General features: G+C 40.2%; 1 protein-coding gene across 12 annotated transcripts in view; it reads left to right on the top strand.

Moving 5' to 3' along the window:
- The window catches only part of KNDC1 (kinase non-catalytic C-lobe domain containing 1), a 116,293-nt gene extending 102,248 nt beyond the window's left edge, over positions 1-14,045 (top strand). For all 12 annotated transcript variants that reach the window (XM_033941854.1, XM_033941852.1, XM_033941853.1 and 9 more), the window contains 5 exons: positions 28-178; positions 7,218-7,340; positions 7,449-7,508; positions 13,035-13,192; positions 13,635-14,045. In XM_033941854.1, the coding sequence (XP_033797745.1) occupies positions 28-178; positions 7,218-7,340; positions 7,449-7,508; positions 13,035-13,192; positions 13,635-13,866 (724 nt within the window). In that variant the 3' untranslated portion in view covers positions 13,867-14,045. The remainder of the gene's footprint in view (positions 1-27; positions 179-7,217; positions 7,341-7,448; positions 7,509-13,034; positions 13,193-13,634) is intronic.
- Positions 14,046-20,709: the final 6,664 nt, after the last annotated feature.

Genomic DNA, 20,709 nt, shown 5'->3' with positions numbered 1-20,709 from the left:
CATATTGTATCTCTCTCCTTTCCACAGAATTGTTCATAGTGAGGCATTACCAGCTGAAGTCTGTAGCCTCTTTGTGCAAGACTGCATACAAGACAATTATCTTATACAAATTTTAAGATATGAAGACAATGTCAGTACATGGGTTGCTGCTGAAATTGTCACAAGTCACACTTCTAAGGTTTGCATTCAGTTATATTCATATTGGTATATATGTCAAATTTTTTAATTGGATGTGAGAAATTGAGCATTACAGATGAATTACATGCATGTAGTTGTCCATAATTAAAAAGTTTCTTGTACCTATGCTAAATAGTACTCAGACAGGTTTGAATATGTATGATAACATATATTAAGTGCAATAGCATAACCAGAGAGGCAGGGATCCACAGACAACCGCTGCAAAAATGGAGTAGATCACAGAGAACCACACAATTGACTTAACGTTTATTGCACAGACGACAAAATAAATCACTAGCAGGCATAAAACTAAAACCCAACATAAATATGTTTCATCTAGACATGGGCTGCATCAGGGATAAACAACTGTCAGAACAAATAAATACAAAGATAAAATCTCTATAAAATATGCTTAACAATAACTTATACAATCAAAAGAAAGAAATCATATAAGAATTGCAAAGCAATAAATGAATATAGATATATGAATGTTTACATTAGCATTAAAAAGGCTAAAATAGTAAATAAAAAGTAGAACAATTCTGAACAACGTATATGAAAAAATAATAGTTATTACATATCCAGTTTTAAGCCTCAAAACATAAGGAATTGTGCAATGGTTGAAGAGCATGTGTCACAGAAACTAAAACAGGATAAAATTTACCCCCTCCCTCCTCATTTTTATGAAGCTGCTTTAGGGTTTTTTATCGCAGGCCGTGGCGGTAAAAGCTCCGACTCTTATAGGAATTTGTTTAAACTCGCCCAACCTTTAGTAAGCTTAGGTGTCCCTAGCCTTCTTCCTAGACTCGCGACAAACACCTACAGCGTGGAAAAATCACAAGAATCTTAATTACACATTCTGGTGGAATTCGTTATGCCACATTTTTAAGATGAAAAGAGCAATAGCAGTACAAAAAGAGACATATAATAACTTTGTAAAGATATGGGGGCCATTGGAAAAGTATTGTGATGAATAGACATCATTTTCTTTCCTGTTCCTTTTCTTTTTCATTTTTCATTTTTAGTTTTATCTAGCACACTCAAGGGGGAGGGTGGATTTGGGATGTAATTTAATACGATATGTTAGAATATGTTGTATAATATAGTATAGCAACAAACCAAAACAAAGGAAAGAACCAGGGTTCAACTCTCTGCAGTAAAAAACAATCCAGAACAAACAAACCAAAAAACTGCAGGAGAATGTACACGATGAAGGCAGTCTTTATTATGACAAATAAATCTTTTGAATAAAAACCTTTTACCAGGTAGGGGACCCAACACGGTCCGTGTTTCGGACTAACCTTCGTCAGGGGTCCTAATAGGTACAAATACAACATTAAAAACCAACATATTTAATAAAATTACATAATAAAAAATAAGTATAAAATTTAAAAAGTACAATATATCAATATATTTAAAATACAATAATAGTCCAAATGTTTTAATGAAATAGGTGATGAAAAAGATAGAAGAGAAGGAAGGTGAAGATATATAAAAAAAGTGATATAATAGATAAATATTAATTAACATTCATATTTAATGTATATGTTTATTAAGAGACTCTTATGAAACTTAGAAGTCCAAAATTAGAAAGTACATATAAAAATATAAGAAGAAAAGATTTGAAAGAGAAAGGTAAGAAATATATATATAGAGAGTAATGTAAATATATATAATACATACCACTTTTGATAAAGGAGAAATTTTTCAAAAGAAAAAAGAGCCTTGAGCAAGTAACTATAAAGAGACATAGAGGAAAACATATATAGAAGAGATAAAATAGTCATGGATATATACTTGAAAATGATCATAATTATGTATCATAAATAAATTGAAAAGAATAATAAATGATAAGAGATGGATTGCTATAAACCAAAATATAACATATCATAAAACTTTTAACTATACCATGATAAAACTGACCACAGCAAACAATAACCATCATATTAAAGCAATATAAACACAATTAAGAACAATGCAGCCGTTGAATAATATTTATGATTACTGGTTATGTGTTATCAAATAAAAAGACAACCGGTCATACTGATATAGAAAGGCGGCAGTCAATTAAAACTAAAGCTGCAGTGGTTATAAAATCAATGTGGGAATATATATATCTCAAAACAGCCATGAAATACCAACACACTTTTGAAATTTTTACAGAGGCAACCCGACAAGTATGGTTCCATTTTGTTTTGATTTTAACATTGATTACAGCAATGGAGGCACCATGAATGTATACTATTATGACTTGCAAAAAAGGAGAAATTTAATGCAGATGTCACAGATGGTGTACTATGAACACAAGGATTGCATAATCTTAGGTTTGATGCTAGTGACCATAAGGAAAAGTAGATCAGAAAAACAGCATACAGAAAGGCATATAAAAAAAAAAGAGCATATAAAAGATAAAAGAAGAATTGAAAGACAAAGCAAAGAATGACAGAGAATAAACTTACCGATTGTAGACACGCTGAAAAAACAGCCAGAGTAAAAGGAGCTATGGAGTCCCGATAAGCTATAAACTAAAACCAGCCGTAAAGTGATGACGTAAAAATTGCCGAAAAAATCAAAAAAACGCCGGATCGATCGGGAGAGATCCAAAGTACTTAAAAATAAAACAATATCCATATCTAAGAGCGGAGAACCAAATATTAAATAAAAATATAAATATGTGTGTGTATTAACTCTAAAAAGGTATAAAAGAGAAGGGTATAAAAATTGAAAAGAAACTGACCAATCATCATGATTGTGGGCGTGTCAGTTCGTTAATGTATATTATGAAGTATTTTTGTAAGATTATAAAGCAAAGAGTGACAGAAGATAACGTAGTATTTAATAAATGTTAGAATGAAAAAAGGAAGAAGACTGAAAATATTAGATGCATGTGTTAAAGTGTATAAAAAAACATATTGTAATAGATATATAAATAACCATAATGAAACAATCAAGTCATAAGATATATGACATAAAAATGAATTAAAAAACATATAACAGCAATTATTATTATTAAATTATTAAATATCATAGGCACAATAAGACAGAAGAAAATAAATATAAATAAGTACGTAAACCACAAATATTAATATACAATCTATTTCACATACTTTTCATCTGTTCATTTACCAAACATCTAGTATATTTGTATATTTTATGAAATCTGAAAAACATATGACTATTATATGATAAAAACTTATAAAGTATAATCAGATAGGGAATATATATAAAAAATAGGGAACAAGAGATCATAAAAATTAAAGAAAAGGACGATAATCTATCTCTGCATTAAGACCTGCAGGTGTGATCATGTTGAGTTCAAAAATAATCCTTTGTTCTGTCCGTAATAATACAATATCAATGTCACCACCTCTCCAATTCTTTTTGTAAGTTTTGAATATCAGAAAACGTAAATCATCAATGGTGTGGGAGAAGTCCATCCAATGTTGAACGAGGGGTGCTGTTAATATTTCTCGTAAAATACAGCTTCTATGCTCTATAATCCTTGTTTTGATCTTCCTCCTAGTTTTGCCCACATATAATAAGTTACAAGGGCATTTGATAATATAAATAACACATTCAGTATTACAGTTACTACTAAAGTTTAGCTGATATGTTTTTCCAGTCCGTGGATGTTTGAAGATATTAACTTGCATAGAATGCTTACAAACTGAGCATTTCTTGCATGGTTGATGTCCAGTGTGAGCATGTTGAGTCATATTCTCTGTAGGAAGTGCAGAGGGTACAAGTCGATCTCTTAAATTGGTGTTACGTGAGAGAGCAATCAAAGGCTTCTTACCATTGAAGCATGGATGTAGCTCCAAAATGTGCCAATGTGATTTGATGATATGCTGGACCTTCCCTGAGAGATGCGAATGTTTCAGGACACAGGTGAAGTCTGGTGCTTTGCGTTTCTTATTTCCTGTTTGTAATAAATTTTCTCGATGTTGGCAAAGTGATCGTTGATAGCATTGTACAATTTCTGTGGTGGGATACCCTCTTTGAATAAATCTTTGAGCCATAGAGGGAGCTTGTCGTTCAAATTCATTATGTGTTGTGCACAACCTTTTGAGTCTTAAAAATTGACTGTATGGAAGATTCTTTCTCAGTGCGTGCTGATGAAAACTCGTATAGTGTAGATAATTATTTTTATCTGTCGGTTTTTTGTAAATGGTAGTATGGAATCCATAGCGAGTTTTTGAGATCATTATATCCAAAAAAGGAATGTGATCTTCATGGTATTCCATTTTAAACTTCAGATTTGGATCACATGTATTCATCCATTGCAAGAAAGTATTAAGTTTAGACGTGCTGCCTTTCCATAGGATAAAAATGTCGTCTATATACCTCTTGTAGAGTCTTACTTCATTTTGATATTCATGATCGGTAAGAAATTTATCTTCAAAATTTGCTACATATAGATTGGCTATATCGGGAGCCATAGATGCTCCCATGGCTGTCCCTTTGATTTGTAAAAAAAATTGTCCTAAGAAGCTGAAGTAATTCTGTGTCAGTGCTATAGTTGCAACCGTGATGATAAATCTATTGGGTATGCGTTCAGAATTGGTCCTATTATTCAATGTTTTTTCAATGATAGTTATTGCTTCCATCTGAGGAATATTTGTGTAGAGAGACTCAATGTCCAGTGTCACCAAAATGATGTCTTCTAGGTCTCCATCAAAGTTGTCTAAAGTGTTAATCATATGTGACGAATCGCGGATATAAGAGGGTATGAGGGGTACATACGGGCGGAGAAAAAAATCAACAAAATCTGAAAGGGGTTCTAGAACTGAGCCATTTGCAGAAATTATAGGCCTTCCTGGTGGATCTATCATTGTTTTGTGAATTTTTGGAAGTATATATATGGTGGGTATTACAGGGTGTTCATTGATCAAAAATTGTTTTTCTTTTTGGGTAATATAACCTGCACTGTGTGCTATGTCAACAAGTTCTTTGATTTCATCCAATAATGAAGATGTAGGGTCATGGTCAAGAGGAGTGTAAAAAGTGGTATCTGTAATTTGTCGATAAATCTCATTGACATATTTATCCCTATCCATGATCACTATACCACCACCTTTATCTGCAGGTTTGATGACCATATTATAATTTTTCTTGAGTTCAGTGATGGCCCTAAACTCTAGGGGATCCATATTTTGGTTATATTTTATGAATCTTTGTTTTTTCTCTATATTTTCTATATCTTTCAAAACGCACTCATAGAATGTATTAATAATCGGATCACATGTTCCTGGAGGGATCCATTTAGACTTTTTCCTTAAAATAGATGTGTCCGTATATGTATTTATTGTTTGATCTTTATTAAAAAAATAATGAATATTTAATTTTCTTTTAAATTTATAAAGATCTACTCGGGTTTGGAATGCATCATATTTAGTTGAAGGGACAAAGGACAAGCCTTTTTGGAGGACATTGATTTGAGTTGCAGTTAGTGGATGAGATGATAGATTGATGACTGGTATTTCATTAGTTAAGCCCTGTAATGGGGATTGAAGGGAGCCCTGCCTCCGCGTGTGCCCCGATATCCTCCCCTGTATGGAGCCCTGTATTGGTCCGTATACCCTTGGAATCTCCTGTTCCGACCTCCCTGGTTGTACATGTTGTTCGGATTCTTGTAGTTGTTGTTCGGATTCTTGTAATTCATTGTGTTCCACAGTGATTCTAAAAAATGGGAACCATTATCCTGTGACTGTCTTGGTAATGGTATATCAGTTTGTGGGCTAGAGACTATGGGGATGTTGACGTGTGTGGGGCTAGTCACTGTCGATGTGTATTCTTCATCAGAGCAACTTCTGATACGCTTTCTGCCACGGTCTATACCCTGAGTATGATTATTAGTATTAAAATGAATTCTATTGTCCCTATTCTCTCTATTGTAACTAGTGCGAGATCTAGAATTTCGGGAGTTAGATCTGTGTATTGATCTCCTTCTGGGTTGAAATTTAGATTTCCCCCATGGGTATATAACTCCATTTTGATAATCTAGAATGTCTCTTTTCAGTTTTTCTTTTTTGTTAACTTTAATGTCTTTTTTATATTCACTCATTTTGTTGTCCACATCCTGTATTATGTGGTCAAAATTAGAGTCTTCCTTCTTAACATACTCCAATTTGGCCTCAATACTGGACCTAATCGTTTCAGATTTCTTTTTAGAGGTTTCTATCAAGAGAATCATTAAGTCTAATGAGCATTTGTTTAAAATGCAACACCATTTGTCTAAAAACGCCTGATCATCAGTGTACATTGTGGGTCCTTTCATTATTCTCAAGCCTCTGGGAATCATCTGTTTCCGACAATATTCCAAGAGATAGGCAAAATGTAAATCTGCTCTTATTATCTCTCTGTTCATAATGACAATATCTTTCCAAGTGTCAAAAATGGATTGTAAATCCTCTTCTTCCTCTACAAGAGGAGGTTGTTCTTCCAGGAGATTATTAAGCCTTTCTTCCGGAAAACTAAAGATATGATCCCAGGCAGGAAAGGCCATGTTGGAACCCAAACGAAATGCAAAGCAACAAACCAAAACAAAGGAAAGAACCAGGGTTCAACTCTCTGCAGTAAAAAACAATCCAGAACAAACAAACCAAAAAACTGCAGGAGAATGTACTATTTTAGTTGAGAATGTGATGAAGGGTGGGTGGATGGGGATTTTACACTATTAGATTTTGTGTGTTAGATATTATAGTGCTATATGGAAATTACTTTTATGATATTTTTTTGTACACTTATTGTTTGATTTGAAAATGAATAAAGATTTTTTAAAAAAAAGAAAAACTTCTACTGTAACTGGCAAATTGTAATCTATTAACATGTATGTTTAACCATTAACCCGTTTTGAGCTCTTTGAGAAGAATAGGATAGAAAATGAATAAATAAATAAATAACGTCTGTGCCTAATACTTTGGTAGAGGCATCAGTAATAAAAGCCTTTGTTTATTTTATTAATAAATTTGGTACAATATCTCTTAACACAATATCTAGGAATATATTTTAAACTATGTAATGGAATTTTTTTTTTCTAGTTACAGGCAAACTTGCTATTAAAATTCCTTCTTATTGCAAAATGTTGTTATAAGCAAAGAAACTTTGCCACAGCAATGCAGATCTTGAGAGGTTTGGAAAACTTGATAGTCCGACAGTTACCTGTAAGTTATTACATTTGGTTCCTATTTCAAGACTATATAGGCATTTTATGACACATATATGAGTTCATCTCACAAAGTATTACCTAAACTTATTTTCACTCTTTAAAGGTATGGAAAAACTTACCTTCCAAGGTATCGGAAATGATGAAAGACCTCAAGGCTGTTGAGGTACAACATTCTTATTTTTATATTAGACATATAGCTATCTGTGCTATATATTTTATAATGTAACATTTTTATAAATATGTAATCCCAGTTCACCTTAGAAAGAACGTGTAGAGGGGAACAATATTCAGGTCTCCTTATCTCAAGAAAGATATAGCGACACTACAAAAGGTTCAGAGAAGAGCAACCAAGATGATAAATGGGAAGGAACTCCTCTCACATGAGGAAAGACTAAAAAGGTTAGGGCTCTTCAGCTTGGAAAAGAGATGGCTGAGGGGAGATATGATTGAAGTCTATAAAATCCTGAGTGGAGTAGAATGGGTACAAATGGATTGATTTTTCATGCCATCAAAAATTACAAAGACTAGAGGACACTCAAAGTTACAGGGAAATACTTTTAAAACCAGTAGGAGGAAATTTTTTTCACTCAGAGAATAGTTAAACTCTGGAATGCATTGCCAGAGGTTGTGGTAAGAGCGGATAGTGTAGCTGGTTTTAAGAGGGGTGTGGACAATTTCCTGGAGGAAATAGTCCATAGTCTGTTATTGAGAAAGACATAGGGCAAGCCTGGATCGGTAGCATGGAATGTTGCTACTCTTTGTGTTTTGGCCAGGTACTAGTGACCTGGATTGGCCACCATGAGAACTGGCTACTGGGCATGGTGGACCATTGGTCTGACCCAGTAAAGCTATTCTTATGTTCTTATGACACGTGCCATTCTCGCACCATTTTGCAAGAATCTCTGCTAAACACAGAGCAGGTCAGCATGTCTCAGCCAGAGGGAGCAGCAATATGACAAAAGTACACATGGAGAAAACAAGCCAAGCTTTCTGTCCCCTCACACCCCCACACACATACGCTAATAGGCATAGGAAGAGCTTTGTAAAACTGTTACCCACACAGCGATGAGTCGTTCTCATTGCTTGCTCTCGTGTTATTTTGAGGTATGGAGTGGTTTATCTTATCCTTTCAGACTATAGTTTATTATTTTGTGGTTTCTAGCATACAAAAAAGGCCAGACCAACTGAAAATAATTACTTGAAATATCTAATAAGATATTACTAATCAAGCTTCCTTCTGATATTTATGAAGTGTTCTATTTTCACAGAGGATTATCAGTTCATCTAAATTGTACTTAACCATGCTTCCCTGCCAGCGTCAAGTAATCCAACCCCCTAATTAGTGAGCTAGCCTATGAAGCTATCCATCTCCTAATATTTCCATCAGTTAAACAAGAAACAAAATTAATCCATAAACTACTAGACAGCCAATGTAAAAATATCAGTCTTTCAAAATATCAGGCAAAGTAATTGAATCAAAAGCAAGTAAAATACTTCAACTGGAGCCTTTCAAGGAATGGGCTATAATAATCACTTTTCTACACATCATGCATCATTCTTCATGAGCATACAAGATGACAGGTCCAGTCTCTATCTTACTGTTATTTTCTTAGTACGAGGGGCCGCTGAAAAGTTCTCAGCCCACCCAAGAAGAGAATGATGTGAAACTTACAAGTTATTCCATACTTTTCTTGACGCTTTTTCTTTCATTTCATATCATTGAAACCAAAAGCGTCAAGAAAAGTTGGAATAACTAGTAATTTTCGTGGCTCCGCATCATTCTCTTCTTGGTTGGGCTGAGAACTTTTCAGCAGCTCCTTGTGGCTTCCACACTGCTACATTATTTAGTCAAATTGGAGTTTAAATGCATAGAAAGGTGTTGAGTATTATACTAAAGGTCTGCACAGGAACAGGGGTCACAGGGACCCCATGGGGATCCTCCCCCCTTTGGTCTATGGGACTCCCACGGGGACCCCTCCAAGGCCTACAGGACTCCCATGGGGACCCCTCCAAGGCCGACGGGACTCCCACAGGGATGGACCCAGGGTTCCTATCCCGAGGCCTACCTAATTTCAGCTTCAGAAGAGACCGGTCTGGGAAAGTCTATGCTGAGCAGTGAGCGCAGACTCTGTGTGCCTACGTGCTGAGCTCACTGCCTACATGACAGAGACTGTTGCTACTGATTCTTCAGGAAATCAAGTGCAGGCTAGAGCGAGAGGACAGCCTGCAATGTACATGGAAGAGGAGGCAGGGAGGGGGGGCAAAGGGAAGGGCTGAAACCTGATCTGGCTGGCCATAGCCGTGATGTCCATCCTTGCCCTGCAGATTGCATCAACCACCGGCCTTTTTGTCTACTTCACCATGTCCATCTCCAAGGTGAGCTCACAAACTGCCCCAGGGCAGGCAAAACTGATCAAAACATCGGGGAAGTTGTCCTCTTTGCTCGGATCGGTTTCAGCTACTGAACTTTCCTTGCATTTGGAAAAACTAGTTCCCCCTTAATAGTGCAACGTATATTTTATTTGCTGAAAGTCACAGGCAATTCCATGTTTTAGGATTTTTCCCTGCTTTAATCGTTTTTCTTTCCATTGCATTGCTTCCGTTTAAAAAAAAAGATTTTCTTTTGAAAATCTGGGCATTGTAAAGCAACACCTCTGAACTAAATTTTTGTTTGATGGATTTCACCTTTTCATTTCAAATTGATTTTTGGTAGCACTTTGTTGTTAGCAATAGATATATAAACATGCTTATGTATTTTTGACATGAAAATGCTAATCTTTCAAATCCTCTCACCCCCTTCCAAAAAAAATTCAGTTTGAGCCATCATGTTTGGATAGCTTTCTACTAAAATAAAAAGCTGTCCTGCTAAGCCTACCCTGAATTTGGAGAACTCTGGAAGTTTGATTGGAAGAGTTCTTACTTTCCACAGATTAATTATTTTTGGTTTATTGGATTTAGCAAAGCAGGATGCATGTTGAAGGTTTTGCTGTGTGGATATTCAATGAATGCTTTCAGTGAGACTGTGGTAAAGTGAAGTTACTTACCTGTAACAGTGGTCCTTCCTGGACAGTAGGGTAGGACAGTCCCCCCACCCCACAAAGAAACTTCCTTGAGGCATGAGTAAAGTGACCATTTATTTTTTTCATCAAAAAAGGGACATCTATTAATTGTCAGTCCCACCCCCAATTCCGCCCTAGCCCCGCCCCCAATTTATTCCATTCATTTTTCATGTACACATAATATCTTATTAATTCATAATGGTAACCATAAAATTGAAAAAAACACAAAGCACACTATACGCAGATGACTTTAAAATATGCAATGTCACCTCAGTAATAGGCAAATATAGGCAAATATAGTGCAAAATATAGACAGCAGATATAAATTCTCAAAACTGACACATTTTGATCACTAAATTGAAAATAAAATCATTTTTCCTACCTTTGCTGTCTGGTGATTTCATGAATCTCTGGTTGCTTTTCCTTCTGACTGTGCATCCTTTCTTTCATTTCTTTCTTTCTTTCTGCACTCAGGTCCATCAATTGTACCTTTCTATTCCCTCCCTCCTTCCTTCCTATTACCTTAGTGCCCTGTGCCTGCTTCCCATGTCCTTAGTGCCCCCAGTACCTCCTTCCCATGTCCTTAGTGCCATAAAAATATAAGAAACGCCTTCACCGGATCAGACCCTAGGTCCATCTAGTCTGGCGACCCACACATGCGGAGGCCAAGCCAGATGCTCCCAGATCTCCATCTGATTACATAAGAACATAATACATAAGAACATAAGACTGTGCATCCTTTCTTTCATTTCTTTCTTTCTTTCTGCACTCAGGTCCAACAATTGTCCCTTTCTATTCCCTCCCTCCTTCCTTCCTATTACCTTAGTGCCCCGTGCCTCCTTCCTATGTCCTTAGTGCCCCCAGTGCCTCCTTCCTATGTCCTTAGTGCCCCTTCCTATGTCCTTAGTGTCTCCAGTGCCTCCTTCCCATTCTTTAGTACTCCCAGTGCTCCTTCCTATGTCCTTAGTGCCCCCAGTGCCTCCTTCCTATGTCCTTAGTGCCCCAGTGCTCCTTCCTATGCCTAGTGCTCCTTCCTGTGTCCTTAGTGCCCCCAGTGCCTCCTTCCTATGTCCTTAGTGCCCCTTCCTGTGTCCTTAGTGCCCCCAGTGCCTCCTTCCTATGTCCTTAGTGCCCCAGTTCTCCTTCCTATGCCCTTAGTGCTCCTTCCTGTGTCCTTAGTGCCCCCAGTGCCTCCTTCCTATGTCCTTAGTGCCCCTTCCCATGTCCTTAGTGTCCCCAGTGCCTCCTTCCCATTGTCCTTAGTGCCCTTTCCTATGTCCTCAGTGCCTCCTTTCTATGTCCTTAGTGCCCCTCCCTTGCCAAAGCCAGCCTGATTGCCTGCCTCCCCCTCACTGCCTTCCAGCCTTTGTTCCACCCCCTCCCCTGAAGCCAGCCTGCCAGCCTCCCTCCCTGCCGCACCAAATATAAGAAAACTGAACTGCAGGTAGAACTCCTGCCTGTCTGTCTTCCTGCCTCCCTCCGAAGCCTACCAGATTCTTCTGCTCCCCCTCCCTCGGGCTGCTGCCGCTGCCCGCTGCTACTTCCTGCCCTTGCCGCAACAATCGCAGGAAAAGCATATCCTGGCGCCGGCCCAGAAGCCTTCTCCCTGATGTCAATTCTGACATCGGAGAGGAAGTTCCAGGCCAGCTAGGCAGTGATTGGCTGGTCCGAAACTTCCTCTCCGATGTCAGAATTGATGTCAAGGAGAAGGCTTCTGAGCTGGCGCCAGGACATGACTTTCCAGCTGTTGTTGCGGCGGCGGGCAGGTAAGCAGGGAGAGAGCCCTTTCTCCCACGATCACCTGTCCCGTTGTCCCCACACACAGTTTCGGGACGCCGTCATTGAAAATGGGACTTTTCGGCATCCCGAAGCTGTGCGTGGGGACAACGGGACAGGGGATCAGAAAAAGGGACGGTCCCGTTCAAAACGGAATGTATGGTCACCTTAGGCATGAGAAGTGTCATTGGCATTTCTTATGATTACCTTTTTTTGTAAAATGAAGTATAGGACCTGAATTTAGGTTATATGATGGAGCGCTGGTCGCTTATTTGCTTATATTGTTCAAAACTTTCTGAAGTAATTGCTGCTTTTTATGGGGACAGGTAACTTTTATGGGAGGACGGGCGGGGGACGGAGGGGATTCCTCATGGGGACGGAGGGGATTCTTGCGGGGACAGATGGGATTTTGGAGGGGGCAGGTGGGATTTCTGTCCCCGTGCAACTCTCTATATTGTAGAAAGGAAAAGTTCTTAGCCCAACCAAGAAGAGAATGATGTGGATATGGTTCAATCAACAATCTGAAACCATGCCAAAAACATAGAAATTTGTTTCTGCAAATTGGCACTTAACAAAATAAGATAGCTGTCTTTTTAGCTACAGTGACAAAATAACACTCAGAATTTAGGCTGGTTGGGCAGAGAACCTTTCAGCAACCCCTCATAAGCTTTTTTGAAAGTTTTATATCCACTGCTCTTTTGAGGTTTTATTTTTCGTATTATTTAATATAAACGAATGTTATTGCTTGAAAGATTTAGCTTTTAAAATCCATTACTGAAAGACACAAAATAATAATCTATATAATTCCTGTTCTAGCTTGTTCTGTATTAATTTTCCTTTGTAAACTATAATAGGTTTTTCTGAAAAGTGAAAGCTTGTGTTTGATGAAAGGTGATAAATTTAAAACACTGCCCACAATTCCTTCAGCCCATTTGCTAGCAATGCATATCCAGCAACTTGAAACTGGGGGATTCACTATGGTCAATGGTACTTATAAGTGGACTAAATTGAGGTAAATATTCTTAGTTTTGTGTTTGATTTTTTTTGTTCCTTGCTTTTTTAAAGTCAGTACAATATGAATCTTCGTGGGGGGAGGGGGCGGGTTCCCTGCCGAGGCCGCTAAATTGATTGCAGCAGGGAGATACCCATGCTGCAATCAACTCAGCGGCAACCTGATTCTCTAACCAGCACCTGTGACCAGTTAGAGAATCGTGGTGTTAGGCGGTCTTAGTCGTTTGTCCACGAGGACAGACACAATTCTATATAGGACGCTTGTGTGTGATTCTCGAAAGCCACTTAGGTGGCTTCTGGGACTGGACGCCCTATACAGAATCCAGCTCTTAGTGCCCAGGGCCACAGTAGACACTTCTACAGTGGCTTAGTAAAAGAGAGCCTTTATTACTGAGAATTCAACATAAGCCTAACCTTTCCTTTTTTTTTTTTTTATCTTGAAGGAATATTGCAAAGGTTGTGAGTCAAATTCGTGCTTTTCAAGAAATTCCCTATGCATTGACTCCAGATCCTGAGCTTCAGTATTATCTTGAAAAAAGATTTGCTCATTTCAGTGAAGCAGACATATCTGCCTTGGCTGCTGAGAACAATACCAACTACTATCCAATGCCAGCAGAAAAACATTCCAGAAGAATTCAAGACACATTGCGCAGAATGAAAGCAACATTTCAGTAATTGCTTATTTTGTCTGCTGATTTTGCTCTAAACTTGAAATCTAAAGTTTAGTGGATAAGAACTTAAGAATAACCTTACAGGGTAAGACAAATGGTCCATCTATCCCAGTATCCTGTCTTCACAGAGGCCAATCCGAGTCGCAAGTACCTGACAAAATCCCAAATAATAGCAGTATTCCATGCTACTAATCCTAGGGCAAGTAGTGGCTTCTTCCATGTCTGCCTCAAGAGCAGACTGTGGACTTTTCCTTCAGTAACTTGTCCAAACCTTTTTTTTTTAAACCAGCTACATTAATCACTCTTACCATATCCTCCGGCAACGCATTCCAGAGCTTAACTATTCTCTGAATAGAAAAAATATTTCCTCCTATTGGTTTTAAAAGTATTACTCTGTAACTTCGTCAATAAAACTGGTATCAATTTGTTAATGAAAATGAACCTCAAGTGATATTGAACTGAAGGTCTGAACTGTATGTCAAATGGGCTATATTATCATTTCAGCAATATGATATGCAGTTGGGTTAAAGAAAGTATTCTTTTTTTTTTCCTTAAAGTTGGTGTCAATGAGATGAAATACTACTTAATTATTATTGTATGAAAAAATATACTGTATTTTATAATGTGCAAGAATCATAAACAGAAACTGCCTCGGGCAAAAGATGTAATTTACATGATACGTATTTTGTTGGGTTTTGTGTTGGTTATTAAGGTAATAGATCTGAGGACCTACCTAGCTCTGAGGGTCTTGGCGGAAGGGAAAACCAAGAGACAAAATGTTCAAATTTTATTCCAGGCTCTATAGCCCTGCAAAGTTTCCTCCAGGAAAAAAAAAACCCTCATCTTTTCATTATAATAACTGACTCCTTTACTCCTCCCTCCAAAAAGGAAAAGGAAAGAGGTATCATCAAAGCTGTTATTCTGCCAGTGACAGGTGATGTTACTGCAAACAGGCCTTCATTTACGAATCCGCGGTAGAAACTGACACCAAATGATCCGATACTTCTCTGATGCTCATCGGAATTCTATGAGAGTCAGAGCAGTGTTGGAGTATTTGACACTCTAGGCTACGGTAGAAACCTCTACCATGACTTAGTGAAAGAGGGGAACAATTTGTTCTCTAGTTGGTTGTCTGTGAGGATTTTTCCAGCACCAATAAGAATGGTGTAAAAAAAAACCTACAGGCTACATAACATTGGCACTCACACTGCTTCCATCACCCACTTAACATAACAACTCGATAATTTAATTGTGGCTAAAATTATTTGGCTGCAGCTTTATTAAATAAACATATAACCTTACAATCATTTGAAATTACGATGTTACTTTGCACCTTTTTCCAGAACGGTCTTTCTTGAACCACCATATCCTGACATTCGGTAATGACCTAGCTGTATGCCCCAAATCCGTACTGTGCTTCACTCTCAAAATTAATCCAATCCTTGCCTCCCACCATGAGACACTGCGGTATCTCCCAGCCTCACCAATACCTGTGGCAGTATCACATACAAGTATCTCCCAGCCATAAATTACTATATTAATACCACAAACATATTATTGACCATCTGGAAGAACACCTTTTCTGTTTATAGTTGTGATTCCCCCCCAAAAAAACCACAGTCCCCACAAAAAAAACACCAGCCAACACAGGTGCGGACCAGCATGCCACTCCAATCCCTCCCCGAACCAGCAAAATCCAACCCCAAACAATGGGCTGGACCGGGCGGGTAAACTTTCTTATCCTTTGTTCAAAATCATTTGTCCCTTTACTTTCCCCCAAACTCCTGCCACCTAATCACCCTCTCCTCCTCTGACCACCCAAAAGCCAACACTCTCCACACAGCCCGTAACTCCACACAACCCTGTACTCCCACAATCACAAAACTTCTTCCATCAACCAATCCCCTTCCAACCTTCCCCAGCAACATCCAGACACGCTATCCCAACTATTCCATTCCTCAAACTTAAATACATCAATCACAGCAACATCACTCATCCACACTCCCCCCCTCGATGAACCCCACCAATGTTCTTGGCTCACTGCTTAACCCATGGGCCTCTGTAGCATTGACTACATTTGAAAATGCTAGTTTTCTTTTATTTCACTGTTAGGAAAATAGTCCTGGTAAAATCAAAAGTGTAGTGTGAAAAGGTCAGTCAAGATTACAGAAAGGATGCATTGATGGGAAATGCTTGGAGCCAAACAGCTATGTTGCAAAAATACCCTCCCCCCAAAAAAACAAAACAAAAATCTATTGATAAAAATCTAATGGGACTAAGGAGAAAAGACAAAGAAGCTTGATTCAAAAGGACAAAATCTGCGCTCATTTTTTTCCATCACAGAAAAAATGTCTGAATGTTTTATGTCCCCAAAAGACTTCTAGCCTTTCCACACCTGCTTTAGAAGGTGAGGGGGGAGGGTCAGTCGTGAAGTGCTGCTGTCGGCTTCCCCCCTCCCCGGCGGCCGTCTTCCGGCTCCCCCCCCCCCCCCCCTCCCCCCCCCCCCCCCCCCCCGGCCTCCCCGCACTGTTTACCTTCCAGCCGGAACAGCCTGCAAGCAAGATCGCGTTGTTAGTGATCTTAGTACCTCTTCGGAGCTGGTTCCTCCGTCGCGATCTCGCCCCTCCTCTGATGTCAGGATGTCTGATAGCCATAATGAAACAAAAAAATGCCTAAGCCCCAAACGTCCAACAGAAGGGCTTTTAGGTGAAGGAGGAGCCAGTCCTTCGCCTAAAAGCTGGATTCTGTAACCGGTGTCAGTCAAAAACAACACCGGTTACAGAATCCCCCCCCCCCAACCAGCCAGGCAGGAGGGTGCCCAAGCCCTCCTGCCATGTCGAACCGCGACCACCCCCTCCCGACAACATCGGGGCAAGAGGGAGCACAAGCCCTCTTGCCCCGCCGACTCCCCGCCGATATCGGGGCAAGAGGGAGCCCAAGTCCTCTTGCCCCGCCGATTAACATCGGGCCAGGAGTGAGCCCAAGCTCTCCTGGCCCCAGCGACCCCCCCCCCCCCCCCCCACGACTGGCTTGGGCCAGGAGGGAGTCCAATCCCTCCTGGCCCTGGTGACCCCCCCCCCCCCGCAACTCGTTCAGGCCAGGAGGAAGCCCAAACCTTCCTGGTCCCGGCAACCCCCTACCCCCACCCCGCACTACATTACGGGCAGGAGGGATCCCAGGCCCTCCTTCCCTCGATGCAAACCCCCTCCCCCCCAGAACCCCCAATCGCCCCCCCAGCTGACCTGTGACCCCCCAGCAAACCCCACGACCACCCCACCCCCTTCCCCGTACCTTTTTTTAAGTTGGCCGGACAGACAGGAGCCAAACCCGCCTGTCCGGCAGGCAGCCAACAGCAGAATGGGGCCGGATTGGCCCATCCGTCCCAAAGCCCCACCCACAGCCCTGGAGCCTTAGGCCCCTCCTGGGGGTGGGGCCTGAGGCACATGGGCCCAACCCGGCCCAGCCCCAACCCATGGCCCGAACGAGTCGCGGGGAGGTGGTCGCCTGGGCCAGGAGGGCTTGGGCTCCCTCTTGGCCCGAATGAGTCGCAGGAGGGGTCACCGGGGTCAGGAGAGATTGGGCTCCCTCCTGGCCCGATGTTAATTGCGAGGGGAGGTGATGGATCGCGGCAGGAGAGATGCCTCATCTCCCCTACCGCGATGCCATCACTCCTCTACCGGAACTGCCGCGACCCGCAGCAGGAGAGATAGGGCATATCTCCTGCCGCGGGTCACAGAAGTTCGGGTAGAGGAGTGATGGCATCGCGGTAGGGGAGATGAGGCATCTCTCCTGCCGCGATGGTTGCGGTGGGTAGGTTGCCGGGCCGCTGAACTGATGGCGCCAGTGGCCATCAGCTCAGCGTCCCCTTTTCGGCACTTAGACCTGGTTTGACTAAGTCTAAGTCAAAAAGGTCTAAGTGCCGACTAGGCAACCTGTAAATGTTTTGGTTATACCTGTGGTACGCCTAGGTGTAGGTCGGCCCACCTCCCGCCCACTGCCCGCACTTTCCCCTCCTCTAAACACACCTCTTTTCTCTCTGTGCATCTAGAGGCAGGGGAAAGGCCTAAGCTGTTTTAGATACGTCTAAAAACCAGCTTTGGTTATGGGTACTTGGACGATCAAGCTTTTTGATCGTCCAAGTAGCCATTTAGGACACTTTTTAGACTTTTTTAAAAATTATTATTACCCCCCATACTGGATAGGAGGGTAGTTGGGAAAAGAAAGGGAGAAATGGTGGACCCTGGGGTGGTGGGGAAGGAAGGAGAGATGCTGGATGAAAGAGTAGTTAAGAAAAGGTGGATCTGTGGAGGGAGATGAAAAAAAGGAAAGATGCCAGACCTCCTGGGGAGGGAAGAGAAACGGAAGGGGAGGGAAGAGATGGAAGATGGATGGTTAGCAGGGAGAAAGAAGGAGACCCTGCCAAGCAAGTTATCAGAAGACAACCAGAGCCTGAGACTAACAAAATTTGAATAATGACCAGACAGCAAAAGGTAGAAAAACTAATTTTATTTTCTGTTTTGTGATTACAATATGTCAGATTTGAAATGTGTATCCTGCCAGACCGCAAACATGAACTAAGATTTAATAGAGAGAGGAAAAGTCTTGTTTGTTTATTTTGTTTACACCACAGTGCCAGTGTGGTTAGGAGAAGGCAAAGAGGGTGAAGAGGTTGTAAAATAAACCCACCAAGATGTTTAAAAAAAAACACCCAATTGGGCAGGAAAATCGAATCAAAAAACCAATTCAATAGGCTGAATCGAATCGAATCAAAAAATTTTTTCCTGAATCGGGCAGCACTACTGCAAACCATGGGAGATAGCCGGGCTGCCTCCCATGGTCTCAATATTAGATCCATCCTTTTTCTCTTTAATTTGCCTAAGACCAACACATCTACCCACATAACAGTCAAAAACATTAATGGTGCTTCAGTCTAGACACGGGTGCTGAAGAGAGAGAAAGGCTTTGCTGATCTCCTCTATGTTTCCCTGCTGGTTTAATCTGTTAAGAAATTTTGTTCATTCAGCACAACTTTAATCACATGTGATGCAAAGACTTTCTCATTTATCTCATGGAAGAGTGAAGGAACATGCTTCTGATGCTGTATAAAGGAATAATGGTAGAGGAGGGTGGCCTGAGATTGGGAGGGAGCTGAGACTAGTACACAGTTGATGCTGGGCTGGAAGGGGGTTTGAGCCTCTGGTGCAGACTCCACACTATTTTGGCTGCCTTCCTCTGAACTGTTTCAAGTTTTATGCATATTTTTAGCAAAATATGGCCTCCAAAATTCTACACAGTACTCTAAGAAGAGCCAAGGTTTTTGAGGGATATCTGATCTTCTGATAAGTATGCTTGGGCTCAGATTCTACAACTACTACTGCACTACTATTTATCATTTCTATAACACTACTAGTCATACCCAGCATTCAAGAGACAGTCGTTCTCAGTAGACTCAGTCAAACTCAAATTCGGATGTTTTTGAAAAGTAGATTATTGTCTAAAGTTGTTCTGTATGTTCATTAAATAAAAGCCATTGACATATTTGCTACAATTAAATATATCTATAGCAAAGCATTTTTATATTTTGTGTCCTCTTTTTTTGTCCCTGCAAGTATTATAACCCTAAGGGTGTAAGACTGGAGATTGGGGCAAGTGCCCATTTTAGTTTACCACTCTGCAGCTGGCCACAGAGCCTACAAAAAGGAGCATTAAAAATATTACCCCAGAAAATAAAACACCAACATATCTCTTATTGGGAAAACAGCACAAACTGAACTGCTATAGATTTCTACACAGAAAATACTAGCTAGCAGAATTCTTCAACTTTGTGCAGACCATGGACCTCATCAAATATAACACAAGTAACCACAAATTAATCCTTGAAGAATACAGACAAAAACTGAACTGGAAACATCAAGAAGTCAGAATCTACATGTAATGCAACACTGGAGAAATAGAAACACATTCTGTCATGTAGTGTGCAAAATAGAAAGAGAATGTAGAGACCTCTAGTGGTTTTCTCAGGTATAGCAAGTGATACAGTATGTTCAAAATTGTGAGGTCTTCCCCACTAGTGAGGTGAGGAGTCTCTCCCAAAAGAAAGAGAAATCTGAAATGTATATGGAGCATAGCCCAAAGGCAAGTTTCTGTTTTGGCTAGCTAAACCACTTTAACAGAGTGCCCAAGATTCACTTGACTATAAATATACCAGCTGCACTTCTCCATCTAAATGACAGTAAGATGACCTTTATTCTATGCAATCACTGTGGTGCTTTAATTCCAAGACATACTATTTGGAGGCTTAAGGCTTGCCCCATCTATCTTCAACTTGCCAGTATTAAGGAGGAGCTCTGCAAACTTAAACAGGAATTGAATACAATTAAAGCAGCTTCCATCACTCCACAAAATCATACCAACTTACCACCTCTATCTCAAAGAATAAAACAGCCCTGGAATAAATGGGTCACAGTAGGCTCAAGAAGACTGCGACATATAACACAGAAACATCCACCTTCACTAATATTACCTCTACAGAATTCCTTCACTCCACTAGTGCACTGCGATACTCAGGAAAACAGAAGGGAGGTGGGACTTGAACCAATGAAGGAAACTCAAGAGAACAAGAACACCCTAAGTACAAATAAAAAAGCCAAAAACAGAAAACTATTACTGTTGGGGGATTCCATCATCAGAGGCATTAACCTTGGAACACAGGGCGAGGAGACCAAAATAGTGAAATGTCTTCCAGGATCCTCGGCTACCAGGAGTTCCAGGCAAATACTGACTATAATTAAGGAAGAAACTAAGGATTTTAACACTGATGGGAACAAATGACCTGGCAAACAACTCC

Source organism: Geotrypetes seraphini, chromosome 4, assembly GCF_902459505.1.
Source record: "Geotrypetes seraphini chromosome 4, aGeoSer1.1, whole genome shotgun sequence".
Lineage (NCBI taxonomy): Eukaryota > Metazoa > Chordata > Amphibia > Gymnophiona > Dermophiidae > Geotrypetes > Geotrypetes seraphini.
This window is presented reverse-complemented; position numbering and strand designations above follow the sequence as displayed.